This window comes from Pantherophis guttatus, chromosome 12 (genome assembly GCF_059756535.1).
Source record: "Pantherophis guttatus breed Tessera chromosome 12, ASM5975653v1, whole genome shotgun sequence".
Taxonomy (NCBI): Eukaryota; Metazoa; Chordata; class Lepidosauria; order Squamata; family Colubridae; genus Pantherophis; species Pantherophis guttatus.
The window spans coordinates 12,506,973-12,520,306 of NC_142074.1; the positions used below are offsets into that span (position 1 = coordinate 12,506,973).

The 13,334-nt window shown below is 42.7% G+C and overlaps 1 protein-coding gene across 2 annotated transcripts in view; it reads right to left on the bottom strand.

Annotated features, from left to right (window-relative positions):
• The window catches only part of CHM (CHM Rab escort protein), a 77,526-nt gene extending 68,012 nt beyond the window's left edge, over positions 1-9,514 (bottom strand). The window contains exon 1 of one of the 2 annotated variants that reach the window (XM_060692097.2): positions 9,392-9,514. In XM_060692097.2, coding sequence (XP_060548080.2) covers positions 9,392-9,440 — 49 coding nt within the window. In that variant the 5' untranslated portion in view covers positions 9,441-9,514. The remainder of the gene's footprint in view (positions 1-9,391) is intronic. The other variant, XM_060692098.2, reaches the window with a different exon arrangement.
• Positions 9,515-13,334: the final 3,820 nt, after the last annotated feature.

Below are 13,334 nucleotides of genomic sequence, written 5' to 3' on the forward strand. Positions count from 1 at the left end.
AGACCTCCTTGAAAATAAGGCCGAGGGCTTATTTTGGGGTTCAAAAAAACATAAGACAAGGTCTTATTTTCGGGAAAACACGGTATATCAACAAACCACAAGTAAACAACCTATGAGTAAGATTGCCGTGCAAACACGGGCACCAAATCCCCTTCATTCAACTTGAATGAAGACCAGATCTGCTATAAAGAGAAGCATCAACCTAGCATTATTGAGATTTGCAAAACCGCTTATAGATCCTATTCCCTTTGAAAACAAAATGGGTGTCCGTGTGGTTTCAACTAATAACTTGTGGGTTCGAGTGTCTACTTAACCCATCTCCCAAAAATGAAATAAGAGAAATCGGGAGGGTGCTAGAAAGCACCCTTGCAGACTATAAAGGGAGTAAGAAGAACCTCTCAATTTATTATTATTTGTAGTAAGTACCATATTTTTTGGAGTATAAGATGCATCAGACTATAAGACGCACCTACCTATTTTGGTGAGGAAAACAAGAAAAAGAAATCTGCCTCTGCCTCCCAGCAATTTTGCCTCGTTGCAGCAAACAGCCTGCTTTACTTTCATTTTTTTTTCAGCATAGCTTGATTAGCACAAGAAAAAAAAAATCTGCTCCAGCAATTTACCTCCTTGCAGCAAGCAGCAGAGGCCCACGCAAAACAGCTGAGAGTCGGGAGGCCAATCCAATCAACTTGTGCTAATTAGGCTATCCTAAAGCTGAAACGAGCTGTTTCTTCTTGCTGCTTGCTGCAAGGAGGTAACTGCTGGGAGGCAGAGGCCAAAGGATGGGGGCCAGTGAATGGGCGGGGCTACATTTGGTGTATAAGACGCACCCAAATTTTCACCCCCTTTTAGGGGGGGAAAGGTGTGTCTTATACTCCGAAAAATACGGTACCTTCTTTGTGGTTGGGTACATTTTCTTGTGAGAATGCCAATGAAACACCCTCAAAACTGTAAATGTGTTTACTTTGTCAAAAATAGTGCTCATCTTTGCATTAAAGCAAAGTTCCACTGAGAAAAAAATTCTGGATAACTCGTACTCATTGGTTAATGTTTATGGAGTCCCAGACATTGTGGCTATTCAATTGCCTATAGTTAAACCAAACTGTGATTCGGTATGATGTGTAAACTGAAAGAAGGGATGGGTGCCAGGCTACATTCTTGCCTACTTATAACCAGCATATCACAAAAGCCTGAAAGTGGTTTATAAGTATCTCTGGCTGTTGAGTATTATATTTATTGCAAAAAATAAAGATCTCTGCAGAAAATGCCAAAAGAAATCAACTGGGAGATGTTATAGGAAAGTTTTAACTTTTTTCAACCAAGTCTGAATAAGCGGCAGGAAGTTGCATACATGGAACTATCCAAGGTGCTGAAATTCGACCTCCAGTAAATGCACTTTGTTCTACAGCAGGAGTCTCCAACCTTGGCCACTTTTAAGACTTGTGGACTTCAACTCCCAGACTTCCTTAGCCAGCATAGCTGGCTGGGGAATTCTGGGAGTTGAAGTCCACAAGTCTTAAAAGTGGCCAAGGTTAGAGAACCCTGTTCTGCAGCATCTTGTGGGCACATGGTCAAAATGGGACTACCTTAAATCTTCCTTTGCTCCTTTGCAAAGATTCCTTATATGCAATGCCCCAGGCTCCTCTCTGTATCACGGCTGCCCGCCCCAAGGAATCCTAAATACTGTTATTTTACAGTACAAGAAGAAACTGAAATGGGTCCCCTCTTGTGAATGTTAACACCGAGAAAGGGTGTGATTGTTACAACCTGGAGCAATGCTATCAAAACAATGCTTCTTTAACATGGAGAGAGTGCTGTAACAGCTGCTGAGCACACTGGTTTTGTGCAGATTCTGGCTAGAAAATTCTTGAAAATGATCAGTGATATTGATAATCTGGGTGCCAGATAAAGGCCCAATTTAGTATTAGACATTGGAACACAAAATATCAAAGAACTGGTAAAAGATTAGACCTCAAAACATTCAAAGCAATTAAACTAGACAGCGGGTTATAAAAAAAAAAACCCAGCTTTCCTGATGCCCCGGTGTCTGTTTGGGCTAGTGTGCCATGATACATTTTAAAAACCGTATTAGTATTTGGAATTGATTTTTCTTAACATTATACTTACATAAGATAAACATAAAGTACTATCACCACCATTCCTGGCATATCGACCCATAAATAACAGCTTCCTCTGACAGGACTCTGATGACTGGGCGAAGCCCAAACGCTTTCAGCCAAAATCACAGGGAGCTATAAATCACGCTTTTATTTTATAGAATATTTCAAAATGGATTCCTGCCTTCTACCTTGAAAGTCATTTCATGTGTTATTTATAACTAGCGAAGATCAGAAACAGAAAGAAGGGGGAAAAATTGCATGGAACCAGAAAATTTACAGTGGTTGGGCTTGGGTGTTTTTTTTTTTAAATATATATATATATATATATATATATATATATATATATATATATATATATATATATATATAAAACTACTTTTTAGAGGGGAAAACAGAGAGAAGAGACTTAGTTTGACATACAGTCAGAAACCACAAACACCTTTCAGGTGGGGACAAAGTATAGGTTGTAAGTTAAACCACAGCTAACTAGCACAATATCCCAGTTAGGAGGAAGAACAGAGAGGTATATTCTGATCCAAAGATGAAAATACAGAATCAAATTTGGCACCATTCCCAGTCCATCTTTCAAAACAGCACTGAGATTTACATCAAACAGAACTATGTTGTGTTTCAATCATAATTTGTTTATTAAGCCACAACTGGTTGGCCTCAGACATTGGGCTAAAAGACCCTACAGAATCCATGTAGCTTGGCAAAATACTTGAATGTTATCAGAAGATGCAGTCCAAGGCAGCTGCTTCTATCCAGTTCGGGTGAAGCGGTAGTGGCAGCTGCGGGAGGTTCCACCCACCTGCCCGGACATCATCACAGCCCCTTTTTTGACACTGCGCTTTTTTGATGTGCAGAAGGCCCACGCGCACTCACATTTGCGAACCGGTAGCAAAGGTAAGTGAATACCGCTTCTCGTTCAAGGTCTCCATTTTTAAAGAATCCTCTCAAGTTCCGGTTAAAATAGGGACTGAAGGAATTGGGGTTTTTTTTTTTTTGGTTTTTTTTTAATGTTTCCCAAATTTAATTGCAGCAAAACATAGGCTATTTAGCAGTGGTGAAATCTAAAATTTGTTACTAACGGTTCTGTGGGCGTGGCTTGGTGGTGGTGGGGTAATGTGACTGGGTGGGCATGGCCAATTTTATTTTTTTTTTACTTTTAAAAGCATTTTTTCTACAACCTCTTTGGCCGAAGAGGTTGCAGAAAAAAATGCTTTTAAAAGCCTCTGACGATCCCAGCTGAGCTGCACAATCATCAGAGGCTTTCTTTTTACTTTTAAAAGCAATTTTTTGGCCGAAAAGGTTATAAGGGGGGGTGTGGAAGGGATTTTTGCTACCAGTCCTCTGAACCACCCACCGCCATCACTACCGGATCGGGTCATCCTGTCCGAACCGGGAGCATTTCACTCCTGCTATCTAGCAGTAATCTAGCTTTAAAAAAAACAAACAAACAATTTTTGTACAACCAATAACCCCACTAGAAACATTAAAATCTGAACTGGTGTTCTGATTCAAACTTGGGTAATAACTGCTTTGATGATGGCCATGATGAACACATTTCTTATCGAAACAGACTCTTTTCCAAGCCCACCAAGGCTCACCTAAGATCTGCCCTTCTTTGTGCTCCTGCATAAAGTTCCTCAATTCATTTGATTACATTCTGCCGTTCCTCTAACGCAGGGGTCAGCAACCTTTCGGACCTCAGGGACCACTAAATTCATAATTTTAAATCCCACGGACCACCAATATGATCTGCCTAATGTCCGCCTGGGTAAGGGGTGGCTAGGTGGTCATGTGACTGAGTGGGGGTGGCCAACTCGATGTCACTCAAGTCAAGGAGTGCCTTGATGGCCTCTACTCGCCCCGCCCAGCCATTCCTCGCCTGCCTGCCCGGGGTCCTTAGGGCCCCAACAGGAAGCAGTTGTTGGAGCTAAGCAGCCACCACGAGAAAGAGTTGGCAAAACAGCTGGCTCGGTTCAAATTGGATCTGACCAAGAAGGAGTCTCAGCAGAAGCACCTCACTGAGGACTACGGGCATAGGCTTTCCAAGCAGAGGGAAGACCTGTGGGAGTGCAAGGCCAGGTAGCGGCGCCTGGAGGCTCAGCGGGCTGAGATGGTCAGCCAGTTCCAGGCCATGATGCTGTCTCACTGGAACAAGGCCCTCCGGCTCTTCGCCACCAGCTGTACTTCCCTCCAGCCTTTGCCCAAAGCCCCGCCCCAAGTCAGAATTTCTGCCCCCCTCTGACCGGCACAGAAAGACCCCAAAGGGGGAGACTCTCTGCAGCAACACAAATGTCCATTGCACATATCCGGCCCAGGGGCCGTAGTTTGAGGATCTCTGATTTAGTGCAATATAAAAAATGCAAATAATTTTTCTGCAGACCACCAAAATTTTCTCGCGGACCACCAGTTGGTGACCGCTGCTCTAACCATCCTACGTCTCACAGAAGACAACAGGGTCGGAGTTCCAGATGAGGTTACTTCCTCCCTGGTCCTGCTCTTCTCTCAGAAACACAAGACATTTAAAAGGAAGTCAAGTGTTCTCTTTCATTCATCTTTTTTATCCTCTCCATTAAGAATCTCAGTTGGTGGTAACTCATGGCTGACCAGAACTGGCGTAGAAAGCTAAAGGTATCAGTATTGATTAGTACTTGGACTGGAGACTATCAAGAACTGCTAGGGCTTTAGGCTAAATTTGCAAAGTGGGGGAAAAAAATATCCCAGAAGGTAATTCTGTATTTTGGGCAAGATGATTGTGTCAACGGTCACCAGAAACTGAACTGAATTCAAGAATGTTTTTAGCTTCCCTTCCTCCATATGAAGGAGTTTGGGCCAGTCTGTGTAGTTTTCCTCACTCAGGGACACCTAATAAGCTTTATATATGAAGTAAGAGTCTGAACCAAGTGATTCCTGATCTTGGGCTAACCTAACCTTTAGAGCAAGCTTTAAGGTCCAGATGTTTGTTTTTTAACTGAAACCTCAATAATCAGATGCCGATTAGTTGGCTCATGACAAACATCCACATACTAAAATAAGGAACAGCATCCTATAAGCACATATTGAAACTAATTCTTATCTGAATTGAATGTTGAACACACAGGCTTTTACAGCAAAAATCAATTTCTGGGCCTGCTAATCTCCTTAACCTTCAGCACTGCCATTTTTTTCCCCAGTCCAATTTAGAATAGGTCTACCTAATCTTGCATGCTAGATGCCCTGATGTTGTCCACATCTGGCAGCTGTAACGTACAGCACAATTTAAATATATTTGGCATAGTTTAGCTATTGTTGGAACATGCTGAATGCATTTTGAATATATTCAAAATCACAGTCACGTAGGATGGGTTGCTATATTGGGATAAACCAGGGGTATACAAACCTGGCCCCTTGAAGAGTGGTGGACTTCAACTCCCAGAATTCTCCAGCCAGCATGCGCTATAAATATGAGCAAGTTGCTGGCTGGGGAATTCTGGGAGTTGAAGTCCACCACTCTTCAAGGAGCCAAGTTTGGACACCCCTGGGCTAAACCATAGTACACATTTCTTATTGCACTGTAAAACATTAGTCATCACGGTTTATGATTTAGAGCAGGGGCCCAGGGGGCCAGATCCGCCACGCAGGGTGCTTAGACCTGGCCCACAGGGCTGTCCTGGAAACAGCAAAGGACCAGCAAGCCGTCACAACCAAAAATGTAGCTTAGAAGCCAGTTTTTGCTGGCAGAGCGCTCGGACCACCACAGGTGCCCCGACATGAGTGACCTCGAGCTGGCTACACCCACCCTGGCCATGCCCACCCTGGCCCCCTGAGGTCAAACACAACCCTGATGCAGCCCTCAATGAAATCCAGTTTGACATTCCGCCTGATTCAGAGTGACACACAAGCCCATCCCACTGAGACTAAAGAAACCATAGTTAAAGAAAACAATGAAGAAACTCCATCACAGCACCTCTTGGTACTTTCAGAACAGCAATAATGTTCATGCATGACCGATTTTACAAATTTGCCATTTTTAATATTCATGAAGGGAAATACATATGTAAATGAGCACAAGCACTTCAGAACTAAGCAGGTAGCTAAAGAGAAGGGGGGGGGGGAAGAGAAGAATAAATTCCTAGGAATAAATAAATATAGTCCCTGAGAAAGGAGAGACTGAACGTGACATTCCATTTTAACTCGTGGTTTATTAAAGTTTGAATGAAACACAATTATCTGCATTTGCAAACCATGTAAAACCAAAATGTTTTGGTTGATTTTTAGTGAAGAATACTGCATGATCTCAGGCAGGCGTGGTTTATTCAGTAACATTCGGTTAAACAAACCATAGCTTAATGTGTTAGACAGTCTTTGTCAGGCACTCTTAACTCAGAGCTTTTGTATAGCCAGGCTAGCTACTGATAATAGCATTATTCATCCGGATGATATGTCTGGCTGCAAAGAACTACATGCTGAACAGTCTACAGAGTAAAGATCCATTTTTTTAAAAAAAAAAACACCAAATAAATAATTGGAAATGCAAATAATTTTAATTTTAAACAAGTTTTATTTCACTTTGATGGATTTATTATAACCTGGCTTGAAATCCTTAAAGCATTCAGCATCCATATTAGCTTGTTAAAAAAATAAAATAAAAATAGCTTGTACCTGCAGTGCTTTCAGATTCAACACGAAAAGCAATTACAGCAAATAAACTAAATGCAGTTGCAGAAAGAAAAGGCTTATTTTCCAGCAATGGACAAGAAAACTAAAGACTCTAAATTGCATGAGGCTTTGTTTTATCCATCCAATGCATCCATCCAATTCTTCACTCCCCAGTAAATATCCAGAAGGTTCTGTTAGTCCCATGAGCAAACACAAATCCAATCACCCATTCCAAGATTATACTGCCTAACAGAGCCAGATTGCTGTAGTGGTTAAGGTACCAAGCTCTGAGTTCTAGTCCTGCCTTAGGCACAAAGCCAGTTGGGTGACTTTGAGCCAGTCCTTCTCCCTTATCTCTAGAGGACAGTGGCAAAACACTTCCAAATAAAGTTATCAAGAAAACAGTAGGGACTAGTCTAGGCAGTCACCAGAGCTCAAGACTGACTTGAAAGCAAGGACAGCTAGTTTGATACAGCAGTTAAAGTGCCATGATAGAAATGAAGAGGCCATTAACATCGACATGAAGGCAATTGAGGAACTTTGGACCAGTCCTTCCATCTCAGCTCCAGGAAAGCAATGGAACTGGATGAAGGCCGTGGCAAACCACTTCCCTTGGAGGGCCTGTTTGGTGTAGTGGTAAATTAACAAACTAATAATCCCAAAATCATGAATTCTAATCCCGCTTTAGACACAAAGCCAGTTGGGTGGAGGGGGGGGGCTTTCGATCACTCCTACACTCACTCACTCACTCACTCCTTCTCCTTCTTTCTCTCTCTCTCCCTCCCTCCCTCTCCATTTCCACTGGAAAGCCAACTTGATGCTGAATATGAGTTCGTATCACACGTGCCTCAGTCAGCTGGGTGACCTTGGGCCAGTCCCTCTCTCTCAGCCCTAGGAAGGAGGCAATGGCAAACCACATCAGAAAATCTTGCCAGGAAACCTGCATGGATTTACCCACAAGCCCCCCCCCCAGTAGACACTGAGACAGAGAGATTTCATTTAAGCTGATTCTATCCATATACAGTTAGAATTATCATTAGGAAGACAATTACTAAGGGATTCTCAAATGTGCCTGCCCACTGTCAGAAACAGAAATCAATGTGGTTCATTGACAGGGTTAAGTGTTGGACTAGAACTGAAGTCGCTCTTTTTCAGCCCAGACCAACCCCACCCCTTTGCTGTGAGGAAAAGAAGTAGAGGGAAAGGGTGCAATGCAGACCAATACAAGCATCTAGAAGAAGATGATATCAAGGAGAGAACCAATCTAGAATTGAGGATTAATTTCCTGGCAGCTACAACAATTATTAATCAGCGGAACGGCTTGCCTCCAGAAATTGTGAACGCTCCAACATTGGAAGTTTTTAAGAAGAGATTGGACAACCAATTGTCTGAAATGGCACTGGGTTTCCTGCCTGAGCAGGGGGTTGAACTAGAAGACCTCCAAAGTCCCTTCTAACTCTTATTACTGTGTGTGTGTGTGTAGATATATGATAGATTAGACAGACAGATATGGTACATAGATGATGGATGGATGGATGGATAGACAGACAGAGAACATAGATGGATAGGTAAGATAGATGATAGATAGATAGATAGATAGATAGATAGATAGATAGATAGATAGATAGATAGATAGATAAACATAGATAGATGATGGATGGATAAGATAGATGGATGATTGATGGATAAGATAGATGATGGATGGATAAGATAGACAGATAGATAGATAGATAGATAGATAGATAGATAGACAGACAGATAGATAGATAGACAGATAGATAGATAGATAATAGATAGGTAGATGGTGGGTGGGTGGGTGGGTGGATAGATAGATAACATAGATAGATGATGGATGGATAAGATAGATGATAGATAGATAGATAGATAGATAGATAGATAGATAGATAGATAACACAGATAGATAGATAACATAGATAGATAGATAACATAGATAGGAGATGGATGGGTAAGATGGATGATGGATGGGTAAAATAGATGATGGATGGATAAGATAGATGATAGATAGATAGATAAGATTATATTAGATTTAGATTTATTTATAAACACACACACATTATATAGGGCCCAAGACAATTCCTCTTCATTCAATGCGACCCAGGAAAGCCAAAAAATTGGAACACACCTCACCTAGAGAAAAAGCAGGACATAAATCTACAAAATAATAATAATAATAATAGTAGTAGTAGTAGTAGTAGTAGTAGTAGTAATAGTAGTAGCAGTAGTAGTAGTAATGCATTTTTGAATATTCAGTTGACTGAGTTTCATGTTTAATGAATAAAGTAAATAATAATAATAACAAAAAACCAAAAAGGCACCAGCACCTGCCCCCTTTTCTCTCAACGGTGCAGAGACCACCCATTAGCCTGGCATCCGTCTCCCCTTCCAAACCCGGACTTGGCTGGGGATGATGGTAACTGTAGTCCACCCCTGGGGGTTGCACCCGATGCAGGAAAGGATCAGGTTTTTATTTCCAAAGCGGCTTCCTTTCTCTCCCTGGCTTCCAAAATCTCTGGCTAATCTTGCCCCACTGGCTCCAGCCTCGGACACGCTTCCTTAAACCCAGCCCAGCCATTCGCACGTTACATTCACGCGAGTTCCCTCACCCGTTCCTATGACCACCACATCAAACTCGGAAGGCAGGTGGTCCGCCATCTTGGGAGGGGAAAAAAAAAATATTCGCCCGCGGTCACGTGACGGCCTCTGCGTCGGCCGAGCGCTGCCGGAAGCGAGTCGAGGCAGAGAGGCGGCCGGAAGGTCCTTCGCGGGGCATTGTGGGGAGGGTAGTTCGTTTTTCGAACTGGCCGCCCGGGCGAGCGTTACCTTGAGCGCCTTTTTAAAACTAATCCCCCTCCTCCTCCTAATCCATATCAACGTTACCTTAAAATTGCAAGATTTGCAAACTGAATTCAGCAATTCCTCCCTACTGCTGTTTCCCCCAACGGCTGCATAAGGGGTAGACTGCTTTATAGTATGGAGGTTCTATTTTTATATTTAAAGTTTTAAAATATAAAAATAAAGTAAATATAATATATTTTTAGTTTATACTTTAAAAATATTAAAGTTTAATATAAAAGTAAAGTATATATTTTTAGTTTATACTTTAAAAATATGAAAAAGTTTTTAATATAAAAATAAAATATATTTTTAGTTTATACTTTAAAAATATGAAAGTTTTTAATATAAAAATAAAATATATATTTTTAGTTTATACTTTAAAAATATGAAAAAGTTTTTAATATAAAAATAAAGTAAATATATATTTTTAGTTTATACTTTAAAAATATGAAAAAAAAATTAATATAAAAATAAAGTAAATATAATATATTTTTAGTTTATACTTTAAAAATATGAAAAAGTTTTTAATATAAAAATAAAGTAAAATATGTATTTTTAATTTATACTTTACAAATATAAAAAAAATATATGTTCGGAGGTTTTCGCGGGTGTTTGTATGTAGGTCTTTGGTTATTCGGGTTTTCTCCGACGTAAAATTGGAAGTGTTTTGGCGATGTTTCAACAAAGTCTCATTCGTCATCTTCAGGCTGGTGTTTTCGGCTTCGTGCTTCTGGGAGCAATGTGTGATCACAGCTGTTTCTTCCTTTTAACTACCAGTGGGGGTGTGAACTGATTGGGTGGGAGCTTGGCTGTGCTCTGATTGGGTGGAGGTGTGTTCTGATTGGATGGGGGTGTGTTCTGTTTAGGTGGGGGCTTGGTTGAGCTCGGGTTAGTCTGAGTTGCAGGGGGATTTGAGCTGGTGAGCTGTGTTGCTGTTGTTTGGCTTCGCCATGTTTCTGAAATGCCTTTTTAGTTGATCCCAAAGGGCAGCAGCTAGTCCAGATTTGACAACGTAACAAGACTTGAGTAAGCCTCTAAATCAGATTATGGAGCAACAGTTCTGAGGAGAGTAGATACATACAAGTGTGTGTCCATCAACCTGTTCTGGTATCTTAGTTCACCATGCAAACAGCTTTGGAGTCCATGTATGAACTTATATATTGTACAATGTTCAGGGTTCAGTCTCAATGTGTGCTTTATAAACTACAATGTAAACTTACATTTGAAGCAAGCAAGCCAATGCATTCATTAGGGTCTGCAGTTTAAGCAAGGGGGCTGGACTAGAAGACCTCCAAGGTCCCTTCAAGTTCTGTTCCGTTCCATTCCATTCTGGGTTCTGAAGTCATGGCTGCTGTTGTTAGTTGCGAAGTCATGTCCAACCCATCGTGACCCCATGGACAATGTTCCTCCAGGCCTTCCTGTCCTCTACCATCCTCTGGAGTCCATTTAAGCTCACGCCGACTGTTTCAGTGACTCCATCCAGCCACCTCGTTCTCTGCCGTCCCGTTCTTCTTTTGCCCTTAATCGTTCCCAGCATCAGGCTCTTCTCCAGTGAGTCCTTCCTTCTCATTAGGTGGCCAAAAGATTTGAGTTTCATCTTTAGGATCTGGCCTTCTAAAGAGCAGTCAGGGTTGATCTCCTCTAGGACTGACCAGTTTGATCGCCTTGCAGTCCAAGGGACTCGCAGGAATCTTCTCCAGCACCAGAGTTCAAAGGCCTCAATTCTTTGACGCTCAGCCTTTCATGGTTGAGCGCCAAAGCCTTGGTAGTACAAGGGTTTAAGGCACCCTGTTATTAAGCTGCTTAAGACCAGCTGCCTGCAATTACTGCAGGGTTCGAATCTCGCCAAGGCTCAAGGTTGACTCAGCCTTCCATCCTTTCTAAGGTAGGTGAAATGAGGACCCAGTTTGTGGGGGCAATAAGCTGACTTTGTATAAATATACAAAAGGATGAAGGCTATTGCTGAGCACATTGTAAGCCGCCCTGAGTCTTCGGAGAAGGGCGGCATATAAATCAAATTAAAAAAAAAAAAGTCATGGTTAAAGCAAGGCAAAGCTTAATGTGATATGTAAATCCAAACAGCCTCTTATTCTCTATGCAGTCTTTTTCTTCTTCGTTACTCGTCGTTCTCCAGGGTATGATCTGACATTCAGAAGTAATCCCAGACATAAAATCATTTGTTCTCACCTTTTAACAAGCGGCTATTACAGACAGGAAGGTTTCGGGCTGACTTTCCAGGAATAGATACTGCAGACTTGTGGGTTCCCAAATAAGCATGAAGACATACAGTAGCTTTAATATCTGATACCACGAAGGGAAAAAAAGCTGACTCTTATTCCATTAGTGCATTGTTATAAGGTAGTGATGGCTAACCTTTTTGTCGTTGCGTGCTGAAAGTGCAATGCGTGCGTGAGCCCCGCATCCTGCCCCTCTGCACATGTGTGTGTGATTCCTCCGCGGCCCGTTTTTGGTCACAGGAGGCTGCAGGGAGGCATGCCAATTATGCAATGCGCGTGTGACCCCCCCCGTGCCCCACTCCCCGTACATGCATGCACAGCCCCCATGCGCTCCTCCCGCCCCACACACATGCGTGAGGGACCCCTCCCTCCTGCGGCCCGTTTTTGGTCCCAGGAGGCTGCAGGGAAGCCTGCTGGGCCCAAAACGGGCCATGGGGGGTGCAGCGACCCCCCCATGCTCCCCCCGCACATGCGCATGTGACTCCCCCGCGCATGAGCCACATGTCTCCCGCATGCGCCCTGCTCCCCGCGCATGTGCAGCAGAGACTTGAATATTAGCTGGCCGGCGGGAGGTGCATGCACATGTGGGGTGAAGCTAAGCTGGGTGACGGCTCACCCGCCCGCAGAGAGGGCTCCATGTGTCACCTGTGGCATGCGTGACATTGTTTCGCCATCACGGTTATAAGGTCTCAGTTCACCCACAAGAGGGAAAAAGCAAGGGTGAAATGCTCCCGGTTCAGACCGGATCGCCCAATCCGGTAGCAATGGCGGGTGGTTCAAAGAACCGATAGCAAAACTTCCTGCGCCCCCGCCCCCCATGCCCTTCCTCGGAAGAGGTTGTAGAAAAAATGCTTTTAAAAGTTAAAAAAAAAAAGCCTCTGATGATCCTGCGGCTCAGCTGGGCATGGTGGGGGGGGCAGGGATTTTTGCTACTGGTTCTCCGAGCCACCCGCCACCATCGCTACCGGATCGGGTGATCCGGTCCGAACTGGGAGCATTTCACCCCTGATGTTACCTAGTTTGGGTAAAGAAACGCCTGCAAGAAAACCACCAAGCTCAGAAAGAGCACCAAGAACCCCTCATTTCAAGACTGACCTACAAATATTCTCCTTTATTAGAGTAGAAGACTTCCAAAACTTCCAACCCTATGATCCTTTTGAGTATTTCTCCCGATAGAACAACCAAGCTTTCCTTCGCTCCTGTTAAATTCATTCATAAAACCAACAGTCAAGGCAATATCATTTCATCCTGATAGTCATTTCTCACTGAGCTGGTGGGGGGGGGAAGCTGTTTTCAGGAGCAGCAGAGCTGGCCAAACGGACATCCAAGTTTCTTTTCTTTTTTTTCTTTTTCTACAAGATTTGTTATTTTTCCCTGTTTTGCCACCAAATGCACTGCTCAAAAAAATAAAGGGAACACAAGCAGAAGACATCCGAGATCTGAATGAATGAAATAGCCTTATTAAATACTTTGT